This window comes from Pristiophorus japonicus, chromosome 4 (assembly GCF_044704955.1).
Source record: "Pristiophorus japonicus isolate sPriJap1 chromosome 4, sPriJap1.hap1, whole genome shotgun sequence".
Lineage (NCBI taxonomy): Eukaryota > Metazoa > Chordata > Chondrichthyes > Pristiophoridae > Pristiophorus > Pristiophorus japonicus.
The window spans coordinates 306,183,312-306,201,224 of record NC_091980.1 but is presented as its reverse complement, the minus strand read 5'-3'; the positions used below and the strand labels follow the sequence as shown (position 1 = coordinate 306,201,224).

Sequence of the window (17,913 nt, the reverse complement as noted above, 5' to 3'; positions counted from 1 at the left end):
TTTTCGCCTCTACTATCCTAACTGGAAATCCATTTTGAGTTGGTCAATTTTTGTATGAAAGGGGAATTTCCTGATACCAGTCTTCAATGACCTTTTACTTGTTTTCCTTCGTGGGGTACTGGGGAAAGAGGAAGCTGTTTCGTTGGGACGTGCTCCACTTAAACCGGGTTACATAAGAAATAGGAGCAGGAGTAGGCAATTTGGCCCCTCAAGTCTGCTCCGCCATTTAATAAGATTATGGCTGATCTGATCATGGACTCGGCTCCACTTCCTTGCCCGCTCCCCATAACCGTTTACTCCCTTATCGCTCAAAAATCTGTCTATGTCCATCTTAAATATAGTCAATGACCCAGCCTCCACAGCTCTCTGGGGCAGAGAATTCCATAGATTTACAATCCTCCGAGAAGAAATTTCTCCTCATCTCAGTTTTAAATGGGCGCCCCTTATTCTAAGACTATAGTTTCCCCTATGAGTGGAAATATCCTCTCTGCATCCACCTTATCGAACCCCCTCATTATCTTATAAGTTTCAATAAGATTACCTCTTATTCTTCTGAAAGCCAATGAGTATAGGCCCAGCCTACTCAACCTATCTTCATAAGTCAACCCCCTCATGGAATCAACCTTCTCTGAACAGCCTCCAATGCAAGTATATCCCTCCTTAAATACGGAGACCAAAACTGTACGCAGTACTCCAGGTATGTCCTCACCAATAGCCTGTACAGTTGCAGCAGGACTTCTCTGCTTTTATACTCTATATCCCCCTTGCAATAAAGGCCAACATTCCATTTGCCTTCCTAATTACTTGCTGTACCTGCATATTAACTTTTTATTACAACCAGCGTCCTGGCGAATTGAATAACTAGTGCAGTAGATAGGGCTTTAAACTAATGAGGGGAAGGGGGGTGTGGGAGTACGGAAAGAGTAAATTTAAAAGCAGCAAGAGAAATGTCAAGGCTCTAGAGCAGAGTTTGGGGTAAAAATAAGCAGAGTGGAACAGGAAGGGACAGAGACCGTGGCTAAGGTGACATAGGGAAAAATGCCAAAGCTAAGGGCACTATATCTGAAAATGTGAAGCATTTGCAACAAAATAGATGAATTAATAACGCAGATAGATAGGTTTAATCTAATAGCCATTACGGAGACGTGGATGCAAAGTGACCAAGGTTGGGAACTAATTATTCCAGGATACTTAACTTTTAGAAGAGATAGGCAAAATGGAAAAGGAGGAGGGGTAGACCTGATAATAAAGGATGGGATAAAGACAAGAGTGAGAGAGGATCTTAGCTCAGAAAATCAAGTAGTAGAATCAGTTTGGGTGGAGCTAAGAAACAGCAAGAGGCAGAAAACATTGGTGGGAGTTCTTTATAGGCCCTCAAAATGTAGGGCAGAGTATAAATCGGGAAATTAGAGGCACATGTAACAAGAGTAATACAGTAATCATGGGGGACTTTAGTCTACATATAGACTGGGCAAACCAAATTTGCTGTAATAGTGTGGAAGGCAAATTCATGGAATGTATACAAGATAGTTTTCTAGATCAGTATGTTGAGGAACCAACTAGAGAACATGCTATTTTCGATCTAGTATTGCGCAATGAGAAAGAGTTAATTAATAACCTTGCAGTAAAGGGCCTCTTAGGGAAGAGTGACCATAACAACAGCATCCTGTATTGATATAGCACCTTTAACATAGTGAAATGTCCCAAGGCGCTTCACAGAAGTATTATGAGATAAAAAAATTTAACAGTGACACCTAAGGCGAGATTGCGGCAGGCTACCAAAAGCTTGGTCAAAGAGGTAGGTTTTAAGGAGCGTCTTGAAGGAGGATAGAGAGGCGGAGCGGTTTAGGCAGGGAATTCCAGAGCTTAAGGCCTAGGCCACCAATGATTGAGCAATTATAATCGGATGCTCAAAAGGGCAGAATTAGAAGAGCGCAGACATCTCGGGGGAGGGGGTGGGGGGGGCTGCTGGTGGAGATTAGAGATAGGGAGAGGCAGGGCCATGGAAGGATTTGAAAATGAGGATTAGAACTTTGAAATCGAGGCGTTGCTTAACCGGGAGCCAATGTAGGTCAGCGAGCATGGGTAATGGGTGAACGGGACTTGGTGCGAGTTAGGACATGGGCTGCCAAGTTTTGGATCACCTCTAGTTTACGTAGGGTAGAATGTGGGAGTCCAGGCAGGAGTGCGTTGGAATAGTCAAGTCTAGAGGTAAGAAAGGCATGATGAGGGCTTCAGCAGTGGATGAGCCGAGGCAACGGCGGAGACGGGCGATGTTAGAGGTGGAAATAGGCGGTCTTGGTTATGCTACGGATATGTGGTCGAAAGTTTATTTCAGGGTCATAAAGGACATCAAGGTTGCGAACAGTCTGGTTCAACCTCAGACAGAAGTTGGGGAGAGGGATGGAGTCCATGGCTAGGATATTAAGTTTGAAAGTGATTTCGTTAAATGCGAAACTAGGGTCTTAAATCTCAACAAAGCAAACTACGTAGGTATGAGGGGCAATTTGGCTAAGGGAATGTGGAAAACTATATTAAAAGGTATGACGGTAGACAAGCAATGGCTAGCATTTAAAGAATTAATACATCATTTAAAACAAACATACATTTGTTTAAGGCATAAAAATCCCTTAGGAACTTAGTCCTACCGTGGCTAACAAGAGATGTTAAAGATAGTATTAGATCAAAGGAAGAGGCTTATAATGTTGTCAAAAAGAGCAGTAAACCTGAGGATTTTAGAATTCATCAAAGGAGGCCCAAGAACTTGATAGAAAAAATAGAATACGAGAGTAAACTAGCATGAGACATAAAAACAGACTGTAAAAGCTTCTATAGTTATGTAAAAAGGTAAAGATTAGCGAAAGTAAATGTGGGTCTCTTACAGGCTGAGATAGGAGAAATTATAATGGGGAATAAGGAAATGGCAGAAAAATTAAATAAATACTTTGTGTCTGTCTTTACTAAAGGCGCAAAAAAACCTCCTGGAAATAGTGGAGAACTAAGGATCTAGCGAGAATGAGGAACTGAAAGAAATTAGTATTAGTAAAAAAATAGTACTGGAGAAATGATTGAAACTGAAAGTCAATAAATCCCCTGAACCTGATGGCCTACATCCTAGGGTTTTGAAAGAGGTGGCTCTTCATCATCATCACCATCATAGACAGTCCCTTAGAATTGAGGAAGACTTGCTTCCACTCTTAAGACAAGTCCTCAAGTGGCTGAACAGTCCAATACGAGAACCACAGTCTGTCACAGGTGGGACACATAGTCGTTGAGGGAAGGGGTGGGTGGGACTGGTTTGCCGCACTTCCCGCTGCCTGCACTTGATTTCTGCATGCTCTCGGCGACGAGACTCGAGGTGCTCAGCGCCCTCCCAGATGCACTTCCTCTACTTAGGGCGGTCTTTGGCCAGGGACTTCCAGGTGCCAGTGGGGATGTTGCACTTTATCAGGGAGGTGTTTCCGCTGCCCATATTTGGCTTGTTTGCCATGAAGGAGTTCCGAGTAGAGCGTTTTAGAAGGATGAGAGGAGATCTTATAGAAACATATAAGATTCTGACGGGACTGACTGGTTAGATGCGGGAAGGGTGTTCCCGATATTGGGGAAGTCCAAAACCAGGGGACGTAGCCTTAGGATAAGGGGTAGGCCATTTAGAACTGAGATGAGGAGAAACTTCTTCACTCGGAGAGTTGTTAACCTGTGGAATTCCCTGCTGCAGGGAGTTGTTGATGCCAGTTCATTGGATATATTCAAGAGAGAGTTAGATATGGCCCTTACGGCTAAAGGGATCAAAGGGTATGGAGAGAAAGCAGGAAAGGGGTACTGAAGGAATGATCAGCCATGATCTTATTGAACGGTGGTGCAGGCTCGAAGGGCCGAATGGCCTACTCCTGCACCTAGTTTCTATGTTTCTATGTTTGCTTTGGGAGTCTCGTGTCTGGCATGCGAACTGTGGCCTGCCCAGCGGAGCTGATCAAATGTGGTCAGTCCTTCAATGCTGGGGATGTTGGTCTGGTCGAGGACGCTAATGTTGATGCGTCTGTCCTCCCAGGGGATTTGTAGGATCTTGCGGAGACATCGTTGCTCGTATTTCTACAGCGACTTGAGGTGTCTACTGTACATGGTCCATGTCCCAGCCATATAAGAGGTGGCTACAGAGATAGTGGCTACATTGGTTGGCATCTTCCAAAATTTCATAGATTCTGGAACGTTCCCACGGATTGGAAGGTAGCAAATATAACCCTGCTATTTAAGAAAGGAGGGAGGGAGAAAACGGAGAATGACAGACCAGTTAGCCTGAGTAGGGCAAATGCTAGAGTCTATTAAGGATGTGAAAACAAGGCACTTATAAAATAATAGGATTAGGCAGAGTCAACATAGATTTATGAAAAGGGAAATCGTGTTTTGACAAATCTGGTAGAGTTTTTTGAGGTTGTAGCTAGCAGAATAGATAAGGGGGAACCAGTGGATGTGGTGTATATGGATTTTCAGAAAGCATTTGATAAGGTGCCACACAAGAGGTTATTAAATTAGGGCTTACGGGATTGGGGATAATATACTAGTATGGATTGAGTATTGGTTAAGAGAGTAGGAATAAACTGGCAGACGGTAACTAGTGGGGTACCACAAGGATCAGTGCTTGGGCCTCAGCTATTCACAATCTATATCAATGATATGGATGAGGGGACCAAATGTAATATATTCAAGTTTGCTGATCATACAAAGCTAGGAGGGAATGTAAGTTGTGAGGAAGGTGCAAAGAAACTTTAAGGGGATATAGACAGGCTAAGTGAGTGGGCAAGCACATGGCAAATGGAATATAATGTGGAGAAATGTGAAGTTATCCACTTTGGTAGAAAAAATAGAAATGCAGAGTATTTTTTAAATGGTGATAGATTGGGAAATGTTGGTGTTCAGAAGGACCTGGGTGTCCTTGTACACGAATCGCTGAAAGTTAACATGCAGGCACAGCAAGCAATTAAGAAAGCAAGTGATATGTTGGCTTTTATTACAAGAGGAATTGAGCATGAGTAAAGATGTCTTACTGCAATTATATTGGGCCATTGTGAGACCACACCTGGAGTATTGTGTACAGTTTTGGTCTCCTTACCTAAGGAAGGATATACTTGCCATAGAGGGAGTGCACCAAGGTTGATTCCAGGCTGGTTCCTAGGATGGAGGGATTGTCCTAATGAGGAGAGATTGAGTAGACTAGGCCGATATTCTCTAGAATTTAGAAGAATGAGAGATGATCTCATTGAAATATACAAAATTCTTATAGGGCTTGACAGGGTAGATGCAAGTAGGATGTTTCCCTTGGCTGGGGGAGTCTAGAACCAGGGGTCACAGTCTCAGAATAAGGGGTCGGCCATTTAGGACTGAGATGGAGAAATTTCTTCACTCGGAGGGTGATGGATCTTTGCAATTCTCTACCCCAGAGAATATTCAAGCCAGAGATCGATAGATTTTTGGATATTAAGGGAATCAAGGGATATAGGGATAATGCAGGAAAGTGGAGTTGAGGTAGAAGATCAGCCATGATCTTACTGAATGGTGGAGCAGACTCGAGGGGCCGAATGCCCTACTCCTCCTATTTCTTATGTTCTTGTATTTCTTATGAACCTGTGTCCCCTTAATCTACTCCCACAATTTGGTTCAAAATACTGATCCAGGTTAACCTTTTCATTGATGACACAACCTTGTCAGCTGTGGCGCAGTGGGTAGCACACTCACCCTTGAGTCAGATGGTTGTGGGATCATATCCCACTCCAGTACTTTGGAACATAAATCTAGACACTCCAGGGGAGTGCTGCGCTGTTAGAGGTGCTGTCTTCCCTCTCAGGTGGACGTAAAAATCCCATGGCACTATTTTTGAAGAAGAGCAGGTGAGTTATCCCTGGTGTTCTGGCCAATATTTATCCCTCAACCAACATATCAAAAACAGTTTATCTGTTCATTATCACTTTGCTATTTGTGAGAGTTGCTGCGTTTCCCACATTACAACAGTGACTACTCTCCAAAAGTACTTCATTGGCTGTAAAGCGCTTTGAGATGTCCGGTAGTCATGAAATATGCTATATTAATGCAAGTCTTTCTTCTTTATAATTCCGATCACCCGTCAGACGTCTCTCCAGAACTCCAGTCTCTTTTAGCTTTATCCTTAGTTATTTAGATCCAATCTATGGAATATGTGTCGCCTATTTCTCTCTCCCATCTGTAGTGCGTTAAACCTCATCTGCCATCATTCTGCCCACTTGCGTATTTTGCTGCACTCATTATGTAATTTCTGAGTTGCCTCTTCCACTGCCCCAACCGGTTTGGTATTATTTATAAATCTGTTCACTTTGCCCAGGGGTAGCTAGCCCACTCAGTACTTTCCACCCAATCGAAGTTGAAAGGATAGCGTTTAAGCTCACTGAGCGATCAAATTAAATTTTCACTGTCTAACAATTAAATGACTTGTTTTTTTTTCCCCACCCAGGAGAATTCTGAAAAGTGATCCTCCGTATCCTCCAGAAATGAGTCCTTTGGCTAAAGATGTAATGAAGCAGCTCCTAATTAAAGACCCGAAGAAAAGGTTGGGTTCTGGCCCAGGGGGTGCTGATGAAATTAAGTCACACCCTTTCTTCCAGGTGAGGAAAGAAGAATGTTGGAAATTGGGCTGTCTTCACTGGCTATTATTGAACCGCGTGGTCCTTTCGATAGTTGTCGGCGGAATCCTGTTTATTTGCTATAGATTGGGACAGACCAAAACATGGTTTATAACCAAATTACTCATCATCATCATAGGCAGTCCCTCGAAACGAGGATGACTTGCTTCCACGCCAAAAAAGAATGAGTTCACAGGTGTTTCAATGAAGGACCTAATTTTCCAGTTCCTGAACTACATAGTGTAGGGTGGAAGATGCCTGTGCATGGAGTTTTTTAACATGTGGTGACCGTTGCACACCAGCCACCACACGGGCTTGACAGAGCCAGATCTTGGTCCAATGGCAAGGATTAACTGGAGAACAACTCTGCTGCACGGGTCTAGTGTGCAAACATATCGCAGTGTGGGCAGGCCCGTGTTGCCCCTTGGCCCACACCTCTTCTGGCCCTGAACTCACGCCTCCCCTGGGCCCCGATCATGTCACTCTACAATCTCTCGCTGCTCCTTCGTCCCAATCACGTCGCTCTACAATCTCTCGCCACTCCTTCGCCCCGACCTCGCCGCTCCTGCTGTACCTGCCCACGCTCCAATCACTGACCTGGACTTTGATAGAGTCCCTCTTCGCTGCCGTCGCCCTCCTGCACCAGCTCGCGTTGTACCTTGCAGTGGTACTCCGCCACGCTGCCCATGGCCGCCGCTCGCTGCTCCTTTTATGGCCCCGACCTGCTACTGATGGTCTCTCGCAGGTCGGGGCCGCCACGCTGCCTGTTAACAAAACACTGGAGGCGCTAGAAATCTGGGACAAAAACAAACGGCTGGATTTTCGGGTGATTTGCGACCGGGTTTTTGCCGCCTTTTGACCCTCCACAGCGAAAGCCTCGGTTCCTTTTTTGCGGAGCGCTTGGGAGCACCACCGGGGAACGCTGCGCCGGGGGTGGAACGACTCGGATTGTGTTACCGTCCGATATTTCGGCACTCACCCGACCCGTACACTGCACCCCTAGCGGTAAAACTTAGAGGTGCAGCCCTGCCGTCAGCATTAAGTTGAAAAGCCTGAAAAATATGGAAGTTAAAGCTTTTATTTATTTATTTTTTTGCTGCGATTTGTTAGGTAAGGGTCTTGATAATGTTTGAATGTTTTTTTTGAATTTTTTTTCCCCCCTCCCAAGGCTTCTCTTGCAGTGCTCCCAGTCCTGGATTGCGTTTTTGCGCCCTGAATAATAGTGCAACGCCTCCCTTTGCGCCTGGCGCAGACCCCAAATGCCAAAAGTTAGGCCTTAAATCGGTAATGGAGCGAAAGTGGTAATTTTCACACATCACTTACGTTTTTGCCCCGAAACGGAGAAAGCCGAAAATCCAGCCCAAAGAATGTTGGAGACGCTCAGCAGGTCAGACGGCATCTGTGGAGAGAGCAGGTGCCAGCCCCCTTGTCAGAACACTAGCTTGTTATTTGAGGAGCAAATATTAGCCTACGTTTGTGTCAGTGTGTTTGCGCATTCTGCCCGCCTTGTTCCTGCTTCTTCCAGCAAGCTATTTCCATTTACCAAATAAACCTGAGTTTGCAGGCTGATTGAGTGCATGTGTAAGGAGCTCTGCTTGTCTTTACTTTACAGTGTTGCGACACGCTCATTTTGTTCAGTATAAAAATTTTATGTGGAATTTTAGCACTAGCTCCTTTTATCTGTGTCTCTCAACCATGTAGTATTTCATCTAGTGTACACATTTTTTATTTTTGGTGTTCTGAGTTGGAAATTAATTATTGTATCGGTGATGGATCATCATTCTGTAGACATTTCTGTATAAATGATTCTTACAGTAAATGTTTTCTTGCAAACCTAAGTTTTAACCTTTTATTTACATTGACAATATTTTAAATGTCTTGATAAATACTGATTGCGCATTCATGGCTTACGAAATTAATCCTCAAATGTTAGAATTCTTCATAAGTTCAATATAGATAGATCGACGAAGGACACTTGTATGAAGTAAAACTTTAAAATCTTTCAATAACTGCACTACCCCCTAGTGGTCGCCTTTGCCCAGTGCAATAGCAGTTCTTTCCAGGACATGATGTTTATGACCAATGTTCCCCTTAAGCCGTGCGGTCACGCAGCACTCTGGAACTCCTGCCAGCCGGTTGATCAGCTTTTAAATGGGAAAAACCGTACATGTACGGTATTTTGAATCTGCCACAGAGCCCCTTAAAGGGGCCGTGCACCCCAAAACATTAAAGAAACATTGCTTATGACCAAATATCTTATTCAGAGTACTCGACAACACAGCCAGCAGATGACAATGAAGGGCACTTACATTGCGAGACCATCAATGAGGGGTACGCAAGTAACATCATTGTCCAATACAAAGTCTGGATTTTGCACTCAAAGGAGTCACTGGTGGAACCTTGGGAGGGGTGGGGGATGCTTAGAGTTCGTGTCATGACTTCCTCCAATAATTATAAGGTCGGTCAAACTGGCCTTGGAGGATTGCCTCTTTAATAAAGAGGCAGACAGAAAGCAGGAAACTATAGAGCAGTTAGTCTAACATCTGTAGTTGTGAAAATGCTGGAGTCCATTATTAAGGAAGCAGTAGCAGGATATTTGGAAAAGCAAAATTCAATCAATCAGAGTCAGCACGGTTTTATGAAAGGAAATCATGTTTGACAAATTTGCTGAAATTATTTGAGGACATAACAAGTAGGGTGGATAAAGGGGAACCAGTGGATGTGTGGTGTATTTGGATTTCCAGGAGGCATTTGATAAGATGCCACATAAAAGGTTACTGCATAAGATAAAAGTTCACGGGGTTAGGGGTAATATATTAGCATGGATAGAGGATTGGCTAACAGAGAGTTGGCAAACAGTAACTAGTGGGGTGTTGCAGGGATCGGTGCTGGGTCCTCAACTATTTACAATCTACATTAATGACTTGGATGAAGGGACCGAGTGTAATGTAGCCAAGTTTGCTGATGATACAAAGATGGGTGGGAAAGCAAATTGTGAGGAGGACACAAACAATCTGCAAAAGAATTTAGATAGGCTAAATGAGTGGGCAAAAAGTTGGCAAATGGAGTATAATGTGGGAAAATGTGAGGTTATCCACTTTGGTAGAAGGAATAGAAAAGCAAATTATTTTTTAAATCGAGAATAATTGCAAAGTGCTGCAGTACAGAGGGACCTGGGTGTCCTTGTGCATGAAACACAAAGTTAATGTGCAGGTACAGCAAGTAATCAGGAAGGCAAATGGAATGTTGGCCTTTATTGTAAGGGGGATGGAGTATAAAAGCACAGAAGTCTTGCTATAAATGTACAGGGTATTAGTGAGGCCACACCGAGAGTACTGCGTACAGTTTTGGTCTCTGTACTTAAGAAAGGCTATACAGGTGGAACTGAACCTCCATTATCCAGAACTTCCTTATCCAGAACCATTCCCGACCACCGGCTGGCACATGCACAGAACTCCGACATGAACAAATTGAATTCCTTCCTCGCTGCCGACTCCCGCAATCACTGGCCTGACTCTGCGATTCATCGCCCACCCCTTCATGATCTCTCTGTTGCACTCCCAGCCCCAAGCCAGCCAGCCCTAATATCCCCTTGCTCAGTACCTATACCATCCAATTTAATGTGACCACTCCTCGTCCAGAAAAATCCCTTATCCAGAACAGGCCAAGTTCCGAGGGTTCTGAATAAGGGAGGTTCAACCTGTACTTGCATTGGTGGCAGGTCAGAGAAGATTCACTAGGTTGATTCCTGAGATGAGGGGTTGACTTATAAAGATGTGTTGAGTAGGTTGGGCCTATACTCATTGGAGTTCAGAGAATGAGAGGTGATCTTATGGAAACATGTAAGATAATGAGGGGGCTTGACAAGGTGGATACAGTGAGGATATTTCTACTCATGGGGGAAACTAGAACTAGGGGGCATAGACTTAAAATAAGGGGCTGCCTATTTAAAACTGAGTTGAGGAGGAATTTCTTCTTTCAGAGCATTGCAAATCTGTGGAATTTTCTGCCCCAGGGAGCTGTGGAGGCTGGGTCATTGAATATATTTAAGGCGGAGATAGATTTTTAAGCGATAAGGGAATAAAGGGTTCTGGAGAGCGGGCAGGGAAGTGAAGCTGAATCCATGATCAGATCAGCCATGATCTTATTAAATGGTGGAGCAGGCTCGAGGGGTCAGGTGGCCTACTCCTGCTCCTATTTCTTATGTTCTTATTTCGCTCCCAGGAACCTCTCTTCCCCTGTCTTCGGCCTCCAGGTTCGGACCGCGAGTCTGTGCGGCTCCTGGCTTGGTCATCGGACCGGATCACTCGGCAGTCCACATGTTCCCAGTTTGGTCCTCTTCCTGCCAAGTCGGACAGATCTCAAGTTTGACCCTCCCTAGTCGGCTAAACCGAGCTCTGCTACCATCCCAAACCAAACGTAAAGTTGCTGATTATACACTAGGTACTCGGAGCTTCACACCGCCCAAATATGGCCCATATATCGCCCAAAACTGACCTCTGTCGCCCATTTTGTGCAAAAAATGGAAACTAGGCCAGAAACATGGCCGGAAAAATAAGCCCCCAAGTTTCGGCTCACTTCGCTGAACTGATTGCCCACACATGGTTGATTTGAAGTTTCAGCACATCGCAATCACATGGCCGGGCTGATCGCTTGTCCAGAACATCACTGGGTAATAGTTGCTTTTCTTGGGCTTTACTGAAGGAAATAGGCACTATGGACACCATTTTGAAGTTTGGAGGAAGGGTGGAGACAGCTTAAAAAAAATCGAGCTTAGATAGTTGAGTGATTTAAGGGTCCTGTGTAGATAGATCTACTCAGATTACATAAACATAAGAATTAGGAACAGGAGTAGGCCATCTAGCCCCTCGAGCCTGCTCTGCCATTCAAAAAGATCATGGCTGATCTGGCCGTGGACTCAGCTCCACTTACCCGCCTGTTCCCCATCACCCTTAATTCCCTTATTGGTTAAAAATCTATCTATCTGTGATTTGAATACATTCAATGAGCTAGCCTCAACTGCTTCCTTGGGCAGATAATTCCACAGATTCACAACCCTCTGGGAGAAGAAATTCCTTCTCAACGCGGTTTTAAATTGTCTCCCCCGTATTTTGAGGCTGTGAACCCTAGTTCTAGTCTCCCCGACCAGTGGAAACAACCTCTCTGCCTCTATCTTGTCTATCCCTTTCATTATTTTAAATGTTTCTATAAGATCACCCCTCATCCTTCTGAACTCTTAGAGTAGACTGGGTCTTTACTCATTATCATCATAAGGTAACCCCCTCATCTCTGGAATCAGCCTAGTGAATAGTCTCTACCTCCTCCAAGGCTAGTATATCCTTCCTTAAGTAAGGTGACCAAAACTGCACGCAGTACTCCAGGTACCCTGTACAGTTGCAGCAGGACCTCGTTGCTTTTGTACTCCATCCCTCTCGCAATGAAGGCCAACATTCCATTCGCCTTCCTGATTACCTGCTGCACCTGCAAACTAACTTTTTGGGATTCAAGAGTTTCATGCACAAGGACCCCCAGGTCCCTCTGCACTGCAGCATGTTGTATTTTCTCCCCATTCAAATAATATTCCCTTTTACTGTTTTTTTTTTGCCCCAAGGTGGATGACCTCACATTTTTCGACATTGTATTCCATCTGCCAAATCTTAGCCCATTCGCTTAACCTATCTAAATCTCTTTGCAGCCTCTCTGTGTCCTCTACACAACCCGCTTTCCCACTAATCTTAGTGTCATCTGCAAATTTTGTTACACTACACTCTGTCCCCTCTTCCAGGTCATCTATGTATATTGTAAAGAGTTGTGGTCCCAGCACCGATCCCTGTGGCACACCACTAACCACTGATTTCCAACCTGAAAAGGACCCATTTACCCCGACTCTCTGCTTTCTGTTAGCCAGCCAATTCTCGATCCATGCTAATATATTTCCTCTGACTCCGCGTACTTTATCTTCTGCAGTAACCTTTTGTGTGGCAACTTATCGAATGCCTTTTGGAAATCTAAATACACCACATCCATCGGTACACCTCTATCCACCATGCTCGTTATATCTTCAAAGAATTCCAGTAAATTAGTTAAACATGATTTCCCCTTCATGAATCCATGTTGCATCTGCTTGATTGCACTATTCCTATCTAGATGTCCCGCTACTTCTTCCTTAATGATAGTTTCAAGCATTTTCCCCACTACAGATGTTAAACTAACCGGCCTATAGTTGCCTGCCTTTTGTCTGCCCCCTTTTTTAAACAGAGGTGTTACATTAGCTGCTTTCCAATCCGCTGGTACCTCCTCAGAGTCCAGAGAATTTTGGTAGATTATAACGAATGCATCTGCTATATCTTCCGCCATCTCTTTTAATACCCTGGGATGCATTTCATCAAGACCAGGGGACTTGTCTACCTTGAGTCCCATTAGCCTGTCCAGCACTACCTCCCTAGTGATAGTGATTGTCTCAAGGTCCTCCCTTCCCACATTCCCGTGACCAGCAATTTTTGGCATGGTTTTTGTGTCTTCCACTGTGAAGACCGAAGCAAAATAATTGTTTAGTGTCTCAGCCATTTCCACATTTCCCATTATTAAATCCCCCTTCTCATCTTCTAAGGGACCAACATTTACTTTAGTCACTTTCTTCCGTTTTATATATCGGTAAAAGCTTTTACTATCTGTTTTTATGTTTTGCGCAAGTTTACTTTCGTAATCTATCTTTCCTTTCTTTATTGCTTTCTTAGTCATTCTTTGTTGTCGTTTAAAATTTTCCCAATCTTCTAGTTTCCCACTAACCTTGGCCACCTTATACGCATTGGTTTTTAATTTGATACTCTCCTTTCTTTCCTTGGTTATCCACGGCTGGTTATCCCTTCTCTTACTGCCTTTTTTCACAAATATATTTTTGTTGAGCACTATGAAAGAGCTCCTTAAAAGTTCTCCACTGTTCCTTAATTGTGCCACCGTTTAGTCTGTGTTCCCAGTCTACTTTAGCTAACTCTGCCCTCATTCCACTGTAGTCCCCTTTGTTTAAGCATAGTACGCTCGTTTGAGACACTACTTCCTCCCCCTCGATCTGTATTACAAATTCAACCATACTGTGATCACTCATTCCAAGAGGATCTTTTACTAGGAGATCGTTTATTATTCCTGTCTCATTACACAGGACCAGATCTAAGATAGCTTGCTCCCTTGTAGGTTCTGTAACACATTGTTCTAAGAAACAATCCCGTATGCATTCTATGAATTCCTCCTCAAGGCTACCCCGTGCAATTTGATTTGACCAATCGATATGTAGATTAAAATCCCCCATGATTACTGCCGTTCCTTTTTCACATGCCTCTATTATTCCCTTGATTATTGTCTGCCCCACCGTGAAGTTACTATTTGGGGGCCTATATACTACGTCCACCAGTGACCTTTTTCCCCTTACTATCTCTCATCTCCAACCACAATGATTCAACATTTTGTTCATTAAAGCCAATATCATCTCTCACAACTGCCCTGATATCATTCTTTATTAACAGAGCTACCCCATCTCCTTTCCCTTCTTGTCTATCCTTTCGATTATTACTTATTCTTAATTTTACTAATAGTAGCCTAGTGAATTGGGCATTTTTTTAGTGAAAAGTGCATTTTTAGCAAGCAAAAATAATTATTGATAGTGATGGGGCCTCGTGTTAGACTGGGGCTGGAATAGTATTAGACTGAGACTGGTACAGTGTTAGACTGAGGCTTGTATAGAGAGAGTAGTTTAATCGATTCGGCATTTTTTAGTGAAAAGTGCATTTATAGCAAGTGAAAATAATTATTGATAGTGATGGGGCCTATGCTTTCTACGCCATTACTCGTAACTGCTCACAAGCTGGTTTCTGAAAGGATCAATCGAAGAGGTGGCAGAGTAATGCGTAGACGGAGACAGAGGAGGCAAGCATACAGCCAACGAAGGTACAAAGACACGTAATCTTACCTCAACTTGTCTGAAAACGCATGTCTTAGGAGGCTGCGTTTCCAGAAGGAGGTCATCGATAAGATTTACGAGCTCGTCAAGGGGGATTTGCAGCCTTCCAGCACCATCAGAACCGCACTGTCCATTGAGGTGACGGTTACTGCAGCCCTAGCCTTCTATGCATCGGGATCCTTTTAGGCTTCAGCAGGCGACATCTGTCGTATTTCTCAGCACGCCATACACTGCTGCATTTGGTAGGTGACTGAAGCTCTTTACACTCGCAGGATGGACTTTATAGAAACATAGAAATTAGGTGCAGGAGCAGGCCATTCGGCCCTTAGAGCCTGCACCACCATTCAATAAGATCATGATTGATCATTCAACCTCAGTACCCCTTTCCTGCTTTCTCTCCACACCCCTTGATCCCTTTGGTCGTAAGGGCCATATCTAACACCCTTTTGAATATATGTAACGAACTGGCCTCAACAACTTTCTGCGGTAGGGAATTCCACAGGCTAACCACTCTCTGAGTGAAGAAGTTTCTCTCCATCTCGGTCCTCTAACCTGTCCCATTCCCATCAGAATTTTATATGTTTCTTTGAGATCCCCTCTCATTCTTCTAAACTCCAATGGATACAAGCCCAGTCGATCCAGTCTCTCCTCATATGTCAGTCCTGCCATCCCGGGAATAGTCTGATGAACCTTCGCTGCACTCCCTCAATAGCAAGAACGTCCTTCCTCAGATTAGGAGACCAAAACTGAACACAATATTCCAGGTGTGGCCTTACTAAGGCCCTGTACAACTAAGGCCCTGTAAGACCTCCCTCTAAGCTTCCCTATGACCAGGGAGGCACAGACCGGGAGGGCTTTAGGTTTCTCGAGAATAGCAGACTTCCCCAAGGTGCAGGGAGCAATAGACTGCATGCACATTGCCCTTAAAGCCCCTTTAAAGAACGCGGCGGAGTTTCGTAACAGAAAGGAATTCCACTCCCTGAATGTGCAACTTGTTGTCGACCACAACCAAATAATGCTACATTTCCTGGCAGCATCCATAATGTGCACATCCTATGTGAGAGTGCTGTCCCTGACCTGTGTGTCAATCAGCCAGAAGGTCACGGTTGGATGCTGGGGGATAAGGAATATGGCCTTGCGAGTTGGCTGATGACCCCACTGCGTAATTCCGTCACTGAAGCAGAGAAACATTACAGTGAAGGCCACATAGTGACACGCAACATCGCCGAAAAGACAATTGGAATCCTAAAGCAGCGCTTCAGATGCCTGGACCATTCTGGTGACAGCCTGCAGTACCACTCTGACCAGGTCACTGAGTTTATTGTGGTGTGTTGCATGCGGCATAACCTAGCAATAAGGAGAGGACAGCTAATGCCAGATGGGGCTGCAGGTCCACCTCCAGAAGAAGGGTAGACAGAAGAGCCAGCCAGCGAGGAGAAAGAGGTGGCTGGTGAGGACCTCGGGGAGGCCAATCAGCCTGGCGATCTAGCCATGGTCCCCCACCCCCAACCCCCAGAAGACCAGTACCCAGTGGCGATTACGCAGCTGCTAAGCTGATGCGTTAGCAGCTCATTTATGAACGCTTTGCATGAAGTTACATTGGGGATAGTCACATTTACAGTTACGGTTACGGTTAAACAAAAGTTCCATTTGTGTTGAGTTACGTTTTTGCCTTGCCTATTCTGGCATTTGCATTAATGCTTAACTTAAGTAAACTTGTTATAATAATAGAATGCACAACAACTGCAGAACAATTGTTTAAATGTTATGCTTAACCGAACTATAAGAGATTGAAACCAGTAAAAAAAAAAAATATTTATAAACAACGATTTTTAAAAATTATTTTATCAACACTCCCACCCACCCCAAACAATAATGAACGTACAAACAATGTAACATTTTAGATTGAAAACACAACCCTCCTCCCTACCTGCGGCCACGTTTCTCTCCAGGTCCTTTACCACCCTGTGTTTTAACACCACCCGCCCTTTTTGGTCCCCGCAGACCGAGACGAAGCTGGCATGCAGCGGGCAACAGCAAGATTTCCTGCCGTGGTGGCAGTGTCGGCGTGGAAGACAAAGAAACATGCTGTTCGTCTTCCGAGTCCAGAGGAACTGTATCCTCTATACTCGCTTGAGTGCTTGGGGTTGCACTTGGACCCAACACGACACCTTGGGGTGCAGCGCGTGTCCAGCCAGCGACGCATGCTGAAGGGCATTGGTTGCGTCAGTCTGTTCTCTGATCCCCTCCTAGGTCTGCCGTACTAACGCCGTTTGCATAACAGACCAGTTGTGGAATTGTGTGGAGAACTGATGGAACTCCTGGATAAACTCGCAACCTAGCGCGACCGTCTCCGTGCACAGGGAGATCAAGCACTCCGTCTGCCTGTCCGAGGTAGGCGATTGCTGACCTCGCTGACCCGGCCTCCGTGGGGTTGGCATGAGCAATATGGTGCACCTTGATGTTGCCGGCTGCACATCACTTGGTCCCGGTGCCTCTTCCCTCTCAACGGAGATGACCGCAGGTTCATTTCCCCCCCCCCATAACAATGGACGGCTCGTGCAGGAGCTCCTGCTCGTCATCCTGCTCCTCCTCCTCGTCCTCCTCCTATCTCCTCGAGGTGAGGAATGTGCTCCAGCTCCTTCTCCTTCCTCCTCCGAGGGTGTCGGTGAAGCTGCTGGTGCCAGCTGGATGTGAACGAGCGTATCAGGTTGACCTTAAAAACACACATGAGCTTATTAGAACATAACAGTGAACATTACCAAGAGACATTACATATCAATACTTTTCACTACCCCAGAAAGCTGTAGCGGCTGCATCCCCTGCTTCTTATGCACAAGGGATGCATGCATGCATGATGACGTGACATCGTTAGTATATCGTTAGTATATCATAAGTTCGTTACAAGTATTTTGCATATTGCATTATAATTACAGGACATTAGATTAGTAACTTAAGTTTTTAATACTGTTTGACACATTACACATTACTCACGAGACGCATGGCTGGGCTCCGCCAGACCGCGGGTGGTTGCTGAACGGCTCTCATTGCCAATCAGCGCGGCTGCACGCTCCTCTATTTCTGTCATGGGCTGAATGTGAGCAGAGCCGCCCTCCCGTCCGCCTTTGCTCGGCACGGTTGATAGATACCTTCTCCAACGAGAAAATAACACAGCATAAGCTAATTGACTAGGTAGTATCTTGAGGTCAGAATAGTTTAAAATGTTACATGTTGCTGGTTCAGAGCACTGTCCGGATCTTAACATGGTTTACGCAATACATTTATGAATGACAAACTTAGATTCAATGC

The 17,913-nt window shown here is 44.7% G+C and overlaps 1 protein-coding gene across 3 annotated transcripts in view; it reads left to right on the top strand.

Moving 5' to 3' along the window:
- rps6ka5 (ribosomal protein S6 kinase, polypeptide 5) overlaps window positions 1–17,913 on the top strand; it is a 292,840-nt gene that overhangs the window by 229,864 nt on the left and 45,063 nt on the right. For all 3 annotated transcript variants that reach the window (XM_070879670.1, XM_070879669.1, XM_070879671.1), the window contains one exon: window positions 6,482–6,632. In XM_070879670.1, the coding sequence (XP_070735771.1) occupies window positions 6,482–6,632 (151 nt within the window). The remainder of the gene's footprint in view (window positions 1–6,481; window positions 6,633–17,913) is intronic.